The following is a 15,746-nucleotide window of genomic DNA, read 5'->3' as shown; positions in this document are numbered from 1 at the left end:
GTTTGCTCCTTTGCAACGTCGTCTGCGTCTGTCTTATTTTTCCTGCGACTTTCGAAAGTACAAAGGCCAGGTTCTCAAAACGATCTTACGCCAAAAATATACGTAAGACAAAACTTGAGAACAAATTAGTATTCACGAAACGAAATTTTCGTAAGTTTTGCGCAGGTTACGACGAAATCCTACGACAGCTCCGAAGCTGTCTTACGCACTTCTTACGATCAAATCAGCATGGCCGACAGCGTCGCGATCGCGACGACCCACGGACGTTTATTTTTCTACGTGCGCTTCTCACGCGTCCTGACTTCAAGCAGCAAGAAAAAAGTAAAAAGTACTTGAAACAGACCACGACGAACAAAAACGCTGGATCTACAAACACCCGGGAAAGCTCCAACGGCCATGATTCCACTGACAACGACCAAGCGAGCACGGCAGATAGGCCTAGCGGGCACTCCGACTCGGCGACCGTCTGCAGACGGCCGGCTGGCGTGCTGAATGGAATATGCCCGCGCGACCCTTGTGAACCCTTCCCGTCTTATACTTTGATCGCTGACCTCAATTTTAGATTAAGAGGTCAAGCTCTTCCTCTTGTCATCTCCTTGTTTTCTGAGGCAACGGTGACTCTCGGCGGTAAAAAAAGCGGTGAATCTCCGACAGACTCAGGAAAGGTAAAGCAGCCATCGCTTTGACTAGCAGACGTAAAGCAGACGACGTTAACTGCGCCAACCCGCTTACGCCGTCACAGAGTGAGGAGTCTCGCCGCACACGAAAGGAGGGAAAAAGTATTTGGGAGGGAACTTGCGGGACACTTAACCACCCTCACTTTCGGTTCTTGGCAAACAAACCTCGGCGCCTCGGGACACCTCGCCAGTGAGTCCTTTGACTTCCCTCCTTGATGCGCGTCAGCTAGTTGTTCGACAAAAACAACGTACCGCTCGAGTTATTTCGTCTGCCCTCTCTGAAAGGCGAAGTCGAGCTCGCTAGACTTCCGAAAGTTGCAGGAAAGGTAAGATAGACGCAGACGACATTGCGAGCAGACGACGTTGCAAAGGAGCAGACGACGCTCAGATAGGGGGTCGCGATCAGCCAATCAGGGCTCGGCGTTCTGACGTCACCGCTACTTCCCTTCTCATGCGCAGAAGACGAAAATGAGCCACTTGCGAGGCGTATATATTCCTGTACTGAATGACAGTCGGGCGTCCAGAAGAGCGAAAGCTGCCACCCTGGGGCTACCTGGCTTCGAGTTCTCCGAATACCAGCGTCGATCAGCTTCGTGCTCCCTTCGGCATCCCACGTATATTCCGAGGTCAGTTGCCGTCTCTGCGAGGTTATGCTCGTATGCGTAGCGCTTGATCAGGTGCAAACTGGTCCTCCCTAAGGAACAACGCCTTACCTGACGACGCGTCACAGTGCGTAACTGGTGTTGTCGGCGATAGCAAACGTACACATAGACAAGGAGCACCGTCATGATGCACTTTTGGCACTGGATCTGGTCCGACTTGAAGTAAATACGGTGTGACTTTGTACATGATTGTCCGTACTTTGTAGTAATATTATAACTGCTCCTTGGTCTCGGGTTAAGGTCACATTTGTCAGGGAACGTGTCCGCCTGAAGTTTTCGCGCGGTTGACCCCTTTGACGTTTCCAATAAACTCAAAGCTGCTTTCTTTCCAAACGTTTGGCGAAACGTCCTATATGGCGCGCATTCCGGGGAGCAAAGGGAGGGATTTGTGCCTTTTGTGAATACCCCTCTAGTAGACGTGTTCCTTTGTCAAATAGTAGTTGGGGTCAGTGGGCCAGTATTTCTGCACTATAAATACCCTTAGAACCACCATAAACGTACACGTATATGGTGGTTCTAAGGATATATATAGGGCAGAGATACTGGCCAACTGACCCTTACCACGAGCAACCTAACAAAAATCATGCCTACTCCGCAGGTATACCTCCGATCACGACGACTTTTGACCGCCATGGATCGTCAGCGCCGAGTTCCTCTCTCTCAATTCGTCGATGGCATCAGACACTCTCCTCTCGTCCCTCCCGCTATGGCGCGCAAGGCTCTCGTCTACAGACCGGATGACGGAGACATAATCGTCGTGACCTACCCCAAGAGCGGGACCCACTGGACGCTTCACATCATTCAACTCATCCTAGGACGCGGACAGAACACGACCAGCTTTCCCGACTTAATCAGACAATCTCCCCACCTGGAAAACCACGGTCCGGAGGCCCTAGAAGGCACGCCTTTGCCGAGGGTGGTGGGGACCCACCAAAAACTGCTCCTGCGGAACTTCAACGACAAGGCAAAGTATGTGTACGTTGCTCGGAATCCGTGGGACACGTATGTGTCGCTGTACCATTCCATGCGGGGCATAACCCAGTTCCAGTTCGAAGACGGCACGTTTGACGACTTCTTAGAGGCTTTCTTGACGGGAGACCTATGCTACGGGGACTACTTTGATCACGTGCTCCACGGGTACGGCCGCAAGGATGACCCGAGCGTCTTTTTCTTCACGTACGAGCAATTGAAAGCGGATACCCCGGGAATGATCCTGAAACTCGCCTATTTTCTTGGTGAAGAGTATGGAAAGATGCTCGAGGGCGACCAAGAGAGGTTTCGGGAGGTCTTGGACAAAAGCAGCTTCGACTTCATGAGCCGCGTCCTGGAGCCGGGAGCGCAGGTGTTCTCAAGGCAGTTCAGTGGTCTGTCCACACCTACGGACAAGGGCAACAATGCCGGAACAGATGAAAAGAATGCCTTTAAGCTATTTCGGAAAGGAAAGGTGAATGGCTGGAAGGAGTTATTTACGCCGGGGCAAATCCAACGCATGCAAGCCAGGATTGACGAGATGACTTTGGGCACTGACCTTACGCAGTTATGGAATGAGAAATAAAAGAGTGAAATTTTGTTCAGAGCGTTAGTAATAAAGTTAAATACTAGAAAGAATAAAACACGAAGGACGGACAAAACAACACATCGTTTGACTTGCAACGTACATTGTTTTAATGCCGACTAGCACTTAGCGCTAGGATTCTCAGGGGTGAAAGGGAAAAGGGGAAGTCGGGAAAGGAGGAAAGGAGCAGGGAGGAGGAAGGGTGTAAAGGGGGGCGAGCCAACACCTCCTAGAAATAAGGCCGTAGAGCTTCGAGTGGTTACGTCACAATGTAAGAGGAAGGAAGGCCATGGCGCAACTACCGCAACCAGGAACGGCTGCACTTGGAGTGATTATTCAACATACTGTAAACAACTCAAGTTTCGCGCAGACCTCATTTTCGCGAATTTCGCGACTCGCCTATATATAATTCGCGAAAAATAGGCACCGCGAACAATTCCGGTCAAATGGAAACACATTGGAACCTATAATGAGATCCCACCGCGTCGCGAAAATTAGAACCCGCGAATTATTTCAAAACTTCAGGTTTTCCCTGAATCGCGAAATATTAAGCCCATGAAAAATAAGTCGTTTACAGTATTACATTAAGGGTAGGGAAGCTAGAGAAAGGGAAAGAGCTCGTGAAAAATTGGGCCAGGGGGTAAGGGGGGGGGGGGGGGGGGGGGGCGTAGGGAAGGATTGAACTCGCATTTTTTGCGAATCCAGGGCGACGCCTTAACCGATTAGACCATCCCGGCTATTTGTTTTTTCTGTATTCAGTGCTTAAAAACAGACTACCCAGATATTTTGGGCAGCCATAGAGTTAAAGATCCTTCATACACAACAGCACACGCAACAGGCTTGTCCAGTCAGGCGTTGCGTCCGTACACTCAAAAACACTCTTCACCTGAGTAACAAGTTCAGAAATACTGTAGAGCAGATTTTGGTTTCTCTACTGCATGGCGGACATCCATACGAGATTTCCACAGAGCAAACAAACCTAACACCATGATCATATCGAGCGGGACACTCTCTTGTTTAAAAGGAAGGAACCGAATAGAATGGGATGTTATATATATATCTATGTCTTTCTTTATAGTGCGCTTTAGGACTTCCCAGAACATGATTACGTCCCAGCAGTCTAGGAATATGTGCTCAACTGTGTCAGGCTGCATGCACAGTAGACAGTTAGCACCCCAAGGTAAAAACAGACCTCTCTCAGTCATCCATACTTCGCCGGGCAATGCGGCACTATGCAGCCGGAAAAAGAAGGATTTCGCCGCTGGGGGGATCCACATCTTTACGCGAACCAAAACATCATCCCCAGGCATGTTAATAAACAAAGTTCTGTACAACGGAGCGGGAAAAAGACTATCAATTAGATCTTTGGTCAACTTTTTTCTGGTGACAGTGAACAAACACTCTTGAGAGTAAAGCGCTATTAAGAATTCTAAAGCACTGACCACCTCTTTCCCAAATCCGACCTTCCTAGCAGGGGACCAACGGTAGAAGAGACCAGAACGGAAGGCAAGTGAGGGAATTATTCTTGTTTGAAACATTACTTACAAAAGGGGATGTTTTTGGTTTCTCAAGAAAAGAAAACGTGAAACAATTTGTCGGACAAATAGGTGGGAAAGACCGAGTCCTCCTTTTGTCAGTGGACGAAAGAGGTTATCGCGCCTCATTGGTTCTCCCGTGCTTTTTCATATGAAGACAGCAAACATTCTATGCATTTTTTGTATACTAGTTCGTACACAGTGTAGAACTTCTAGTGCGTACCATAACTTGGCGATTCGAAAAACATTGCAGACAGTGGCCCTAGTGAATATCGACATGTCGCGGCCACACCATTTGGTTGCCCGCTCTCTTAAATTCTCAATATTCTGAATTAGTGTGCATATATTGTAGCGGGGTTCCAAAGTATTTGTTCGGAACGCAGCTCCATTCAAAACCTCTGAAATATTGAGGGGTGGTATCCCACTCGCGGTACCAGGTACTATTACATTTTTCAACATTAACAGCGGCACCTGTTGCTTTGCAAAACTGTGTATACAGCTCTAAAACGCTAGCAACACTCTTTTTGTTACTACAAAACACAGCAATGTCTTCTGCATACGCTAGAACCTTAGTTTATACGTCACCCATTCGAAAAGCTTGAGCTTGTTTCGACCAATAATGCTTAAACATGATGGTTCCAAATAAAGATCAAACAATAAAGGCGACATTGGGCAGCCCTGGCGTACTGAGGAAAAAAGATTTAGAGCGGGAGACAGTGAATTGTGTATAATTAGTTTCGTCGTGCACCCCTTATAAGCCATTTTATCACCTTCGATTATAATCTTTCCCACATTAGCCCGGTTCAAAACCCCCCAAAGAACGTCTTGACACACCTTGTCGAATGCCTTTGCTAAATAAATTTGCAGCATTGCAATTGGAACTTCCTTCAGCTGAAGAGCTTTCCAAAATAGTCCGCGCCACGCGAATGTTTGTCTGGATAAACCTTCCTTTAAGTCCGGTCTGGTCTGCTCTAAACAGCCCGCAAATCACATGTTGAAGTCGTCTAGCTAGAATTCTCGCAAAAAGTCTATAGTCAACATTAGAAAGTGCTATAGGTCTAACCAGGTACACGCTATCGCACACTTATATCATCGGATGTAGGAATTAGCACTGTATGTAACCGAAGGAACAATGGAGGCAAAGTTTGAAAGTCATGCGCTTCATGTATTACCGTAAGGAGAAATGGTGAGAGCTCGCTCTTAAATTTCTGGTAAAACTCTCCTCCAAGACCATCCGGGCCAGGTGTCTTGTGTGACGCTAAGCCGTCAATCGCGCTTTCCACTTCACTCAACGCGATATATCTGTGAGGCAAGGAGTGGCAGGACGAGGAAGGGCTGCGAACAGCTTTATTCCGCAGAGGCCGGCAGCGATCTGGCTGCGCGTATGACGGTGCTCTTTTTATAGAGCGCCCGGTGACGTCATTGCTACGCGTGCTGCTGATAGCAATGGCGGCGGCCTCTAGTGCTTCCTCCACCGGAATTTGGGACGTCATGAGGCTTGATAGCGGTCGGGGGGTCTTCTCTGGCGTTCTGGGTACCGCCGAGGGGCAGCGTTAAGCGCGATCCAAACCAACGCTTCTTTTTGCGCCTGTAGGTCGTGCGGCTGCGGATGTGACGCATTTCGTGGCGTTTGTGCTGTTTCCGGGCGCGCTTTCTGAGTCAGAACCGTGCGCCTTGGTTTGGACGGGCGAAACTTCGGGCGAGCGCGCACGCGCGCACGCAGGCACGAGCGCACAAGCAAAGTGCAACTGCGACAAACTGGCCGGCCAGACGGCGAGAGGAAGAGAGAGAGAGAGATCGCGTTGTCATTTTGGAAGAGAATAAAAGGGGGGGAGGAGAGGGCAGCCAGAAGGCGAGAAACGCAGAGCCGGAACTAGCTTGCCCTCCACCGATTTGCCGGGACACAGGAGCGCCCTACTACGTCACCGCGCGTTTTTGTGCGCGTTGAGAAAGAAGTTGAAATCAACCAACTTTCTTGTGCGCGCCCGGAAGGAGCGAAGAAGCGGCGCGACGTCACGAAAATGCGTCACATCCGCAGCCGCACGACCTACAGGCGCAAAAAGAAGCGTTGGTTTGGATCGCGCTTTAGTGGGGGCGATAAGCACCGTTTGCCTTGCGGAGACAGAAGGCGGAGGTGATACGTCGGCTTCAGACGCAGGATAGATGGTGTCGGTATCGTCCTCCCCCACGAGTGACGGCGCTGTCGCTGCAGTAGACGCTGAGCGCAGGTGGTTTTTGTGTCGCCTCCAAGTACGGAGTCCGTCCGGCGTCCGCACCTTGATCGCGTAGGACACTGGTCCCGTCCGCTGCAGTACTGTTGCGTGGCGCCATGTGGGGCCGCTCCTGAAATTACGGACGAACACTTCATCGTTCACTTCGAACACACTGTTAGCACCACTGCGCCGTGAAGTCTGTTCAAACTGACATTCTCCGATAGTACGATCCAGAGGCGGCTTCAGTGCATCCAACCGTGTCGGTGGCTGACGACCCAAAAAAAGAAAAGATGGGGTTTCTTGAGTCGTCGCATGCGGAGTGTTGCAATATCATCATTAAGAATTTTGACAAGGTTTCCTCCATACTTTCAGTTGCAGGGCCTTTTCAGAGTGCGTTCTTTAGGGTTTGCACAAATCTCTCTGCGAGTCCATTGCTGCTGGGGTGATATGCAGAAGTGAGAACCTGCCGAACTGCATGTTTTTAAGGAACTCCTTAAAACTCAGATGATGTAAACTGCGCACCGTTATCACTAACCAGAGCTTCTGGTGCCCCATACCAAGCGAATAGATCGCGCAGCTTTTTTATCGTTGCTTCTGCGGTGATAGACGTCATGACAAAAACCTCAGGCCATTTAGAATGCGCGTCTACAATGACTAGTAGCGCGAAGAGGGCCCGCAAAGTCGACATGTACCCGTGACCCCGGTTGTGTCGGCCATGACAACGGGTGCAATGGTGCCTTTTGTAGCATGTGGCGCTGCTGTTGGCATGCCGTGCAGTGACTCACTTGGTTCTCCAAGTCTGTCTCCAAGGAGGGCCATCATACGTAGCTTCGGGTGAGTGCTTTGCTCCGCACGATTCCTGGGTGTCCCTGGTGTAGCTCCTCCAGGACCAGCTGTTGAAGCTTCGGGGGCACGACGACTCTCATTTCATGCATCAGGCACCGCTCTGCGAGTTCCCTGCGTCTGTCAAAATAGGGTTTCAACACTTTATCATCAAGATGCGATGGCCATCCCTTCCTGGTGAAGTCTACGACCAAACTGAGGACGGGATCACGCTCTGTCTGACGCGCGATGTCCTTACTGGTGACTGGTAGATATGCCAACCACAGCGTATAAAACGTCTCGTCGTGACTGTCGTCTACATCTGTGGACTGTAATGGAAGTCACGAAAAACATTCCGCGTCCGCGTTGTCTGCTGACGTCCTATAGACAAGTTTATACTTGTAGGCTGAAAACGTTACCGCCCACCTCTGTAGTCTTGCGGTGCCTATTGCCGGGATGCCACTCTTTGGCCCAAGGATCGTTTACAAGGGTTTATGATCAGTAATTAACGTGAACTCCCGACCATAAATGTAGAAGTGGAATTTCTTGACGCCAAGGATTAGGGCGAGCACCTTTTTCTCAACCTGGTATAGTTTTCCTCAGCCTTTGATGACGTTCGGGAGGCGTAGGCAATTGACCTTACCGTGCCATCTTTCATGACGTGCGACAGCACAGCGCCGAGACCGTACGCAGACGCATCGCAGGATAGCTGCAGCGGGCGTGCCGGGTCGCAGTGTGCCAGCACCTCCGTTGACGACAAGACTGCCTTGATGGCTTGGAAGACATCTTGACATGTCTGATCCCAGCGCCAGGGAGCACCCTTCTGTAGCAACCTGTAGAAAGGCTTGGCAAGCGTTGCTAGCCGCGGCGTGAATTTTTAATAGTAGTTTATCAGTCCAAGCAGCGAACGCAACTGTGCGATGTTAGTAGGCGCTAGGGCATGCAGCAGCGCTTGAACCTATTCCTCGCTTGGCTTGACGCCGGTCTCGCTGATAATGTGCCCCAGATACTGCAGGCTTTCTTTGAAAAACTCACATTTTTCACGCTTGACGCGGACACCTTTCTGCTGAAGTCTACAAAACACGACTTCAAGGTTTCCGAGGTGTTCTTCAGCGGTTGCTCCCGTGACGAGAATATCGTCAAGGTAGCATATGACACCCGGTAGTCCTTTAAGTATGTTGTTCATAATGCGCTGAAACAACCCGGGCGCAGACGCTACTCCGAAAGGGAGTCTGTTCACCACAAATAGTCCTTTGTGCGTGTTTAATGTGAGAAGTTTTTCCGAGTCCTCCGACATCTCTACCTGCTGGTATGCCCTGCTAAAGCTCTAGCTTGGAAAAATATTTGCCTCCGGCGAGCGCAGCTAGTATTTCCTCAAGCTTGGGCAGAGGGTACTGTTCCGTGTATAGAAAAGAGTTCAACGTTGTTTTGTAATCCCCGCACACACGTATGGTGCCGTCCTTTTTAACTACCGGTACAATAGGCGTAGAAAACTCACTGGTCGACACTTGCGTAATGACACCCATTTGTTCAAGCTTTTGCAACTCTTCCTCTACGGCCGACCGGAGTGCGTAATGCACGTTTCTTGCTTTGAGGAACTTCGGACGTTGCTCTTTCAAAAACAAAGTGGCTCGCTCACTGTCTACCTTGCCAAGGGTGCCGTCGAAGATGCGGCTGTACTTGGCTTGAAGTTCTTCGTGCCTCGTACTTGTTGCTTGCATCAGACCGTCGAGAGTCCGACAGCTTGTGCACGCCGCAGATGTTGTCCCAGTCCACACGAAGACGTGTCAGCCACTCGCGACCCAGAAGAGGTGGTCCATTGTGGTCAACGACGTAGAGGGGTAGAACGTCCTCTTGACCCTTGTACCGTACGGACGCTTTGACGAAACCGCAGGGCTGCACGACTTCCCCGGTGTAAGTCATGAGACGTAGCTCGGTGGGTTCAAGCTTCAAAAGAGGTTGAAGTTTCTCGAACTGCTGCTTCGGTATTATGGACACCGTGGCTCCCGTGTCCAATTCCATGCTCAAGGGCGTTCCTTGGATTTCCACGTCGACGGTGATAAAACGCCGGCTTTGCGGTGACAACATCTTGACGTTGGATGTGTCGTCGCTTTGAAGAGTCCGGACCCACTTCTTTCCGCCAGCAGTTTTCTTCCTGACGCTCTGACATGCACGCTGAATGTGACCCTTCTTGTCGCAATTTGTGCACTTATCTGCAATGTGCGGACACGCCCGGGCGAAATGCTTATCAGAGCCACGGCGAAAACACTCGAACGACTGTTTTCTTTTCGCGGAATCTTCGGTGCTCATCTTGTGCAAGTCATAACTCCTTTCTTTTGCGTGCGCTTCCTGAACATTCTTTTTAGCTTCTTTTAACGCGAGTGTGCGCTCAACGGCTTTTTGAAATGTTAACGTTTTGTCCTCTAAACAAGTGCCGCTGTATGTCCGCACGGAACAAACCGCACACGAACCGATCTCTCAGCGACTCATCTAGGAAACCGCTAAATTCAGAGGTTTGAGAGAGCTTCCTGAGCTCCGCTACATATTGTGCGATACTCTCACGTTCCAACTGACTACGGCGATGGAATTTAGCTCGCTCTCCAATCTCGGATACTCTCGGTGGCAGCTGGTTTCGCAGCAATTGGGTTAGTTGTTCTAGCGTCTTTTCTGACGGTTTGGCAGGTGCCGTCAACGACTTCAAGAGACTGTACGTTTTAGGCCCTTTAACGCTTAAAAAAGCATGCACCTTGAGGTCATCAGGTATTTTGTTGATAAGAAAAAAGGACGTCAACCTATCTTCATAAGACATCCAGTCTCTCACGGTTTCATCGAAGGCTTACACTTGGCCGATATGACTGGAGGATGCCATCTTGAGATGCTTGCGGTCGCCGAGTATCCTACGGCGTGCGGCGATGCTTCGCTGACTGCTTGGTCGCAGCTTCAAAGCTTGTAACCTTCGTCTTGCCTTTTCTGCCCCCATCTTCGTCGCCAGTTGTTATGTATGTGAGGCAAGGAGTGGCAGGACGAGGAAGGACTGCGAAAAGCTTTATTCCACAGAGGCCGGCAGCGATCTGGCTGCGCGTATGACGGTGCTCTTTTTATAGAGCGCGCCGGTGACGTCATTACTACGCGTGCTGCTGATAGCAACGGCGGCGGCCTTTAGCAATAAGTTCCTCGAGCCCAACGACCCTATTGAAAATTCTCATTTGTATGAGAAATTTTTGTGTCCAATGAACACATATGAATCATACAATGTATATAAGAACATATAAGAACCATATAAGAGCTATATAAGAACTATATAAGATATATAAGAACATACAAGCACCATATACGAAACTTGTGAGAAGTTTGTTATAAGTTTCCTGTATGGTTCCTATATATCTTGTATAATTCTTATTTAGTTCTTATATGGTTCTTATACGGTTCTTATATGTTCTTATATATCTTGTATGATTCATATGTGTTTAGTGGACACAAGAAATTTCTGATACAAATGACTTTTTTTCACTAGGGGAGGTAGGGGGGCTTAGAGCGATAAACCGGGTTCTAGAGTGCACTCGAAAGTGACCCCCATAAGGCGGCTGCCATTGTATGCAAATTTGACGACTCGTCACATGACCAAACCAAATAAGTGACGTCACCTCTACTGAAAAAAATCGTATGTACGAGAAGTTCATATGTGTTTATCGGACACGAGAAGAAACGAGATTCTTATTTGATACGAGTACTTATAAGAATCCTCGTTTCATACGAGGAGCTATATAAATTCTCATTTGATACGTGGACTCGCATGATTTCTCATTTGATACGTGGATTTGTATGAGCTCTCATTTGATATAAGAACTCGTAAAAGTTCCCATTTAATGCGTGAAGTCGTATGAATTTTGCTATAGGAACCTGTACGAATTCTCGTTCAGAAATGAGGGCTCATTAAATGAGCAGGTCATAAAATTCATTTTAGGCATTTCATGTGGAATCCACATATGCTGGCTGGACAAATGAATCTCTCGGAAAGTCATTCATGGGTTACCTTTATTTTGGGCAGTGCCCGCTTTGCAACAGGGAGCTGTACTGTACAGCAGTTGCATAATTAGGTACGCAATGCTGCCACCACTAGCTCGCTTGTGGGTGCCTGCGCTGCCGCCATCGCTGCCGCTGCTGCTGCCCTCTTCTTGAGCTCCTTCTTCACCCTGCTTCTCTTGTCTTGCAGGTATGTTGCAACGTAAGAATTCATCTTGGCCATTCTTTTTTTTAGAACTTCTTCTGGCCCTTCACCAATAAAGAAGCCGAAGGCCACTGAAAAACGAAAGAATAGAAGGCACAACTATTACAGTCCTACACTATTATAATTAACTCACATAATGGGAATCATGCCCTATATCGAACCAAAACTCACCGATCGATATGCATGCAAACTATATATCTCTAATAACGAACCCTACATCGGATATGTCGAACTCGCGAGTGGCGGGCCACACTCTCCTGATGCATGCAGCAGGCTTCCCCGCTGTACACCCGCGGATAGCGGTGTGCTGTGCGCGCTCCTGATATCATGCAGGGGCCCTAAGCTGGGCGCTTGGCGAAAATGACGGCGAGAAATTTAGCGGCCGCGATTGGCCAACGCCACACTTGACCTTCGAGCCGGCCAATCATAGCCGCCGAATTTCTCGCCGACTTTTCCGCCAAGTGTCCAGATTAGGGCCCCAGTAGGCTTCCCCGCAGACAGCGGTGGCGCGCTGGCGTCTGCGACGTTCGCGCACAAGCACATGGTGCCGAAAGCACCACGTAAAACAGAGCGGAATAGTCATACTCGTTCATTAAATAGACCTACAACTTTTGGGTCACAGAAATGTTTAGGGCGTTCCTCCGACAAGGTCGAAGCAACGCTTGCCAATTTGAAATCAGATCTCTGCGAGCTCAAGAAAGCGTGGAGCAGGTTGGCCTTTGTGTAGGTGCCAACCAGTATCCATGGGTGAGCTGACGGACATCCAAATTACCGCCGAGTTTGTCCGCAAGTGGCTTGTGCACAAGACCGAAAAACTTGGTTGTGTAGGCATAAAAAACATTGCATTGCACCACTCCCGACCTAGAGCAAATCAGCGTCTCATGGCGTCTCTACCGTAGACTTGCACACGCAGAACCAAATAGGGTATAACACGGTGAAGAGTGCCGTTGCAAGGTATGCTATTAGCTTAATAAACGCGCTATGTGGACGAGTTCTCGAGACCTCAGTAAATGAATTAATGGTTTCAAATAAGAGTTATTATGAAAGATCAGCCACGCGATAGAGCTCATTATTGTGCCATCTGCACTGCATTTACACAATTTTTGAGCTGTTTGTTATAAACGAATTCAACTGTAGAACGTGGTTTTTAAAAAAAAATTGCACAAAAAACCTTTTCCAACATCAAATTAAGCAATGAATGACACATGAGCAAGATGGTTGCTGGATGCAGTCTCCAGCAGTACATATAGCTTTGCATCAATGCTTGCTTTACGTTGCAGAGTTTCACGATCACAAGAGCAACGAGGCATTGTCAAAGCAAAGAAATTAAAGAATTCAATCACAAGTTGGTTGCAGTTACAAGTATGAATAAAGTTGATAGTAAGTTTGGATGAAAGTGCAAAGTCACGCAACCTGTAGCCAACTCAGAAGTCAGTTCATGCTCCAGAAAAGTTGTCTCTTCAAAACACTTTTAACAGACTGCATGGTTATTTCGTACCAAGTAAACATCCCCCCTTTGTACCATCTGCTTCGACAAGCAAAACCGTGATTACTCAGAATATTGTTTTAGTGAAAATCAAGCTTGTACCTACCTCGAACTGCCTCCAGATTCTTTAGGGGTCATAGGTATGTATACCTTAGAGTCCTCCTCCGGACCCTGGTTCAGGAAACGCCGGGAGCGGTTCCTTGTCACGCTCCGAGCAAGGAGCTCTTTTTCTGTCCACATTGCCAGGCAAGCATTTCTGACAAACTTTGAATCGGTGTCAGATTTATCAGCGCAGTGGTTAAACTGCGCTGCCGTCACTGACACACCACTGCCCAGATCAACCTGTAGAAAAATTGAGAATTACAATAGTTGGGATTAGCAGTATAAAAAGCTAATACTGAGAAGAACTCGACTAATATGTTTTCCCGGATGTTACGTCACAGAATCCCCGTCTCATTCAAGTGTCGAAAAGGTAGGTGTAGCAATCTCACGGCATGTACTTTCAAGAAGCTCATGCAGACATCCATTTCACAGCATCCCTATTCATTCTAGCTAGAATATACACTCACAGAATCAAGAATCGCGAGCGGTTCTTGAATTGGGTGAAGAAAATGCAGAACTTAATAAATATTTCAAGGCCCTTGTAGGTATGCGGACTGTTTAAATTAGGTGAGAACCTAATAATTGCTGCCATTAGAATTTCAATTATAAAAAGTTAATGAATAAATTTTGGTTAATTTGTCAAACCATTGCCATGGTTATATATCCACCCCTCTAATGTCAACCAGTCGCACCAACAGTCTGTGGAAATGGCATTCAGATTGCAGTGAGCCCTTATCTAAAAATAAAATTTGAATTAAAAAATGTACACCAGTATACTGTACAATACCAAGGGTGTGCCTATACCACAAGGGCCTAACCCCTACTTTCAAAATGTTCCCAAAATAAGCAAAGGACACCAAATTTTATTTTATTTTAAGCAAAGTTAAAAAAAAAAAAAAAAAAAAAAATTCAAAGGATACAGCAAGCACCCAGGTTCCGTGGCAACCTTGCCGTCGCAGCACCAATTGTAGAGGTAAGGGCTAGCGGCCGTTATTTAAGCGACCAGTAAGAGACACAGCACATGGCTTTACCGGGAACAATGAATTGATCCGAAAGATGTAGCATAAAAATAGGAGGCGGACGGCGAAGGTGGTAATGAATGCAAAAATAAGGTAAAACAACGTTTACTACTTGAAGGTAAACATTAGACAGAATTCTGTCTGGTTGGGGGAAATAATTATTAAAATAGGACGGCCAACCCATCCCTAAATCAGGGGCCCAACGTTTCGAGGCCTGTTCGGCCTCTTCTTCAGGAGTGACTATGGAGGAAAGGAGATGCAATCTTCTTTTTCGGCAAATGGTCAATGGCTGTTTTTTTTTTTTGTTTTTTTGTGACACGTTGTAGAGCTCATTTCTATACATAGACGGTTCATGTTTCTTGGCGTGGTCTGAAAGTGCCAAGATTCAGAAAGAGCCTCGGGCGGGTATTAGTTTCCATGTCGAGGATGTGCGTGTTAAAGGGACACTGACACATCAAAATCATTTTTTTTTTATTATCCGAAACGACTGAAAACGATGCCGGGACATTGCTGAAACTTGGGAATTCAGTATTTGTGAATTAAAAAAAGAGCAATTTCGAAATGCCGAATTTGAAGTTCCCGCACGATCCGCGCCAGTGCAGAGAGTCGAATTTTGCGGTCTCCTGCGACTGGACTTTCTTTTGGACCTCCGCTCCACGCTACGAAGCAAAGCGCCGTTGCCACCGCGACCCGAAGCGAGGAGGAGGTGAGCAGGCGGGATAGAAGCGCGCCGGCGCAGGAAAAAACGGGTTCTTCCCCGACTCGCCGATCATCCTCTGCTCGAGTGCCGCCAAGTTTTCCGAGGGAGAACACAAATCCAAGAAGCGACATCTCACCGAACTCTGATTTTTGGTATTTCAAAAAGGGGGGCCGTAGTGCATTCACAATTGCGTTAAAAAACGTTTTACTATTGCCGTTATTCAATTTTATAGAAATGTCGTCCGCAAAGCTTCTAAATTTCCTGATTTTTGATGTCACCGATCAAAAGAAACAAGGAGGTAAGCGGCGGGAGATATAAATGCCAAAAATGAAAAAGTACGTGCGCGCGCAGGAAAAAAATTTTTTTTTTGCGATGTGGTTTTTTTTTTGCGTTTTTATGACTACAACTTGCATCGTTTTAGAAAATATAAAAAATACGACCTTTGGGGTGTCAGTGCCCATTTAAGACAGTCAATGCGGTGGTCTTTTTTTCAGTGTTCAGCAACCGCGCTGCGCTCATGATCGAAGTTGCGCACATGAACCTTGTGTTGACGAATCCGCTCATGATAGTTCTTTGTTTTGCCGACGCGTGAGGACGGGCACTCCGCGCATGCAGTCTCGTACACCACACCTTGCGCTTTCTCTTTAGCGGGCCGATTGTTTGCTCGTGGCATAAAGTGTCCAAGGGTTGAAATTGGATTGTGGGCCATCTGAATTCCCTCCTTCGCTAGCACCCGTGCCAGAGCTT

At 47.9% G+C, this 15,746-nt stretch overlaps 1 protein-coding gene across 1 annotated transcript; it reads left to right on the top strand.

The window, feature by feature from the left end:
* Positions 1 to 1,970: 1,970 nt before the first annotated feature.
* On the top strand, positions 1,971 to 2,894 carry LOC115313401 (sulfotransferase ssu-1-like). Its single transcript, XM_029972363.2, has one exon. The coding sequence runs from the start codon at positions 1,971 to 1,973 to the stop codon at positions 2,892 to 2,894; it is 924 nt and encodes a 307-aa protein (XP_029828223.2).
* The last annotated feature ends 12,852 nt before the right edge of the window (positions 2,895 to 15,746 follow it).

The sequence above is a fragment of the Ixodes scapularis genome, unplaced genomic scaffold, assembly GCF_016920785.2.
Source record: "Ixodes scapularis isolate PalLabHiFi unplaced genomic scaffold, ASM1692078v2 PGA_scaffold2__306_contigs__length_199485367, whole genome shotgun sequence".
Lineage (NCBI taxonomy): Eukaryota > Metazoa > Arthropoda > Arachnida > Ixodida > Ixodidae > Ixodes > Ixodes scapularis.
The sequence above is the reverse complement of the archived record's forward strand: the minus strand, read 5'-3'. Positions and strand labels throughout refer to the sequence as shown.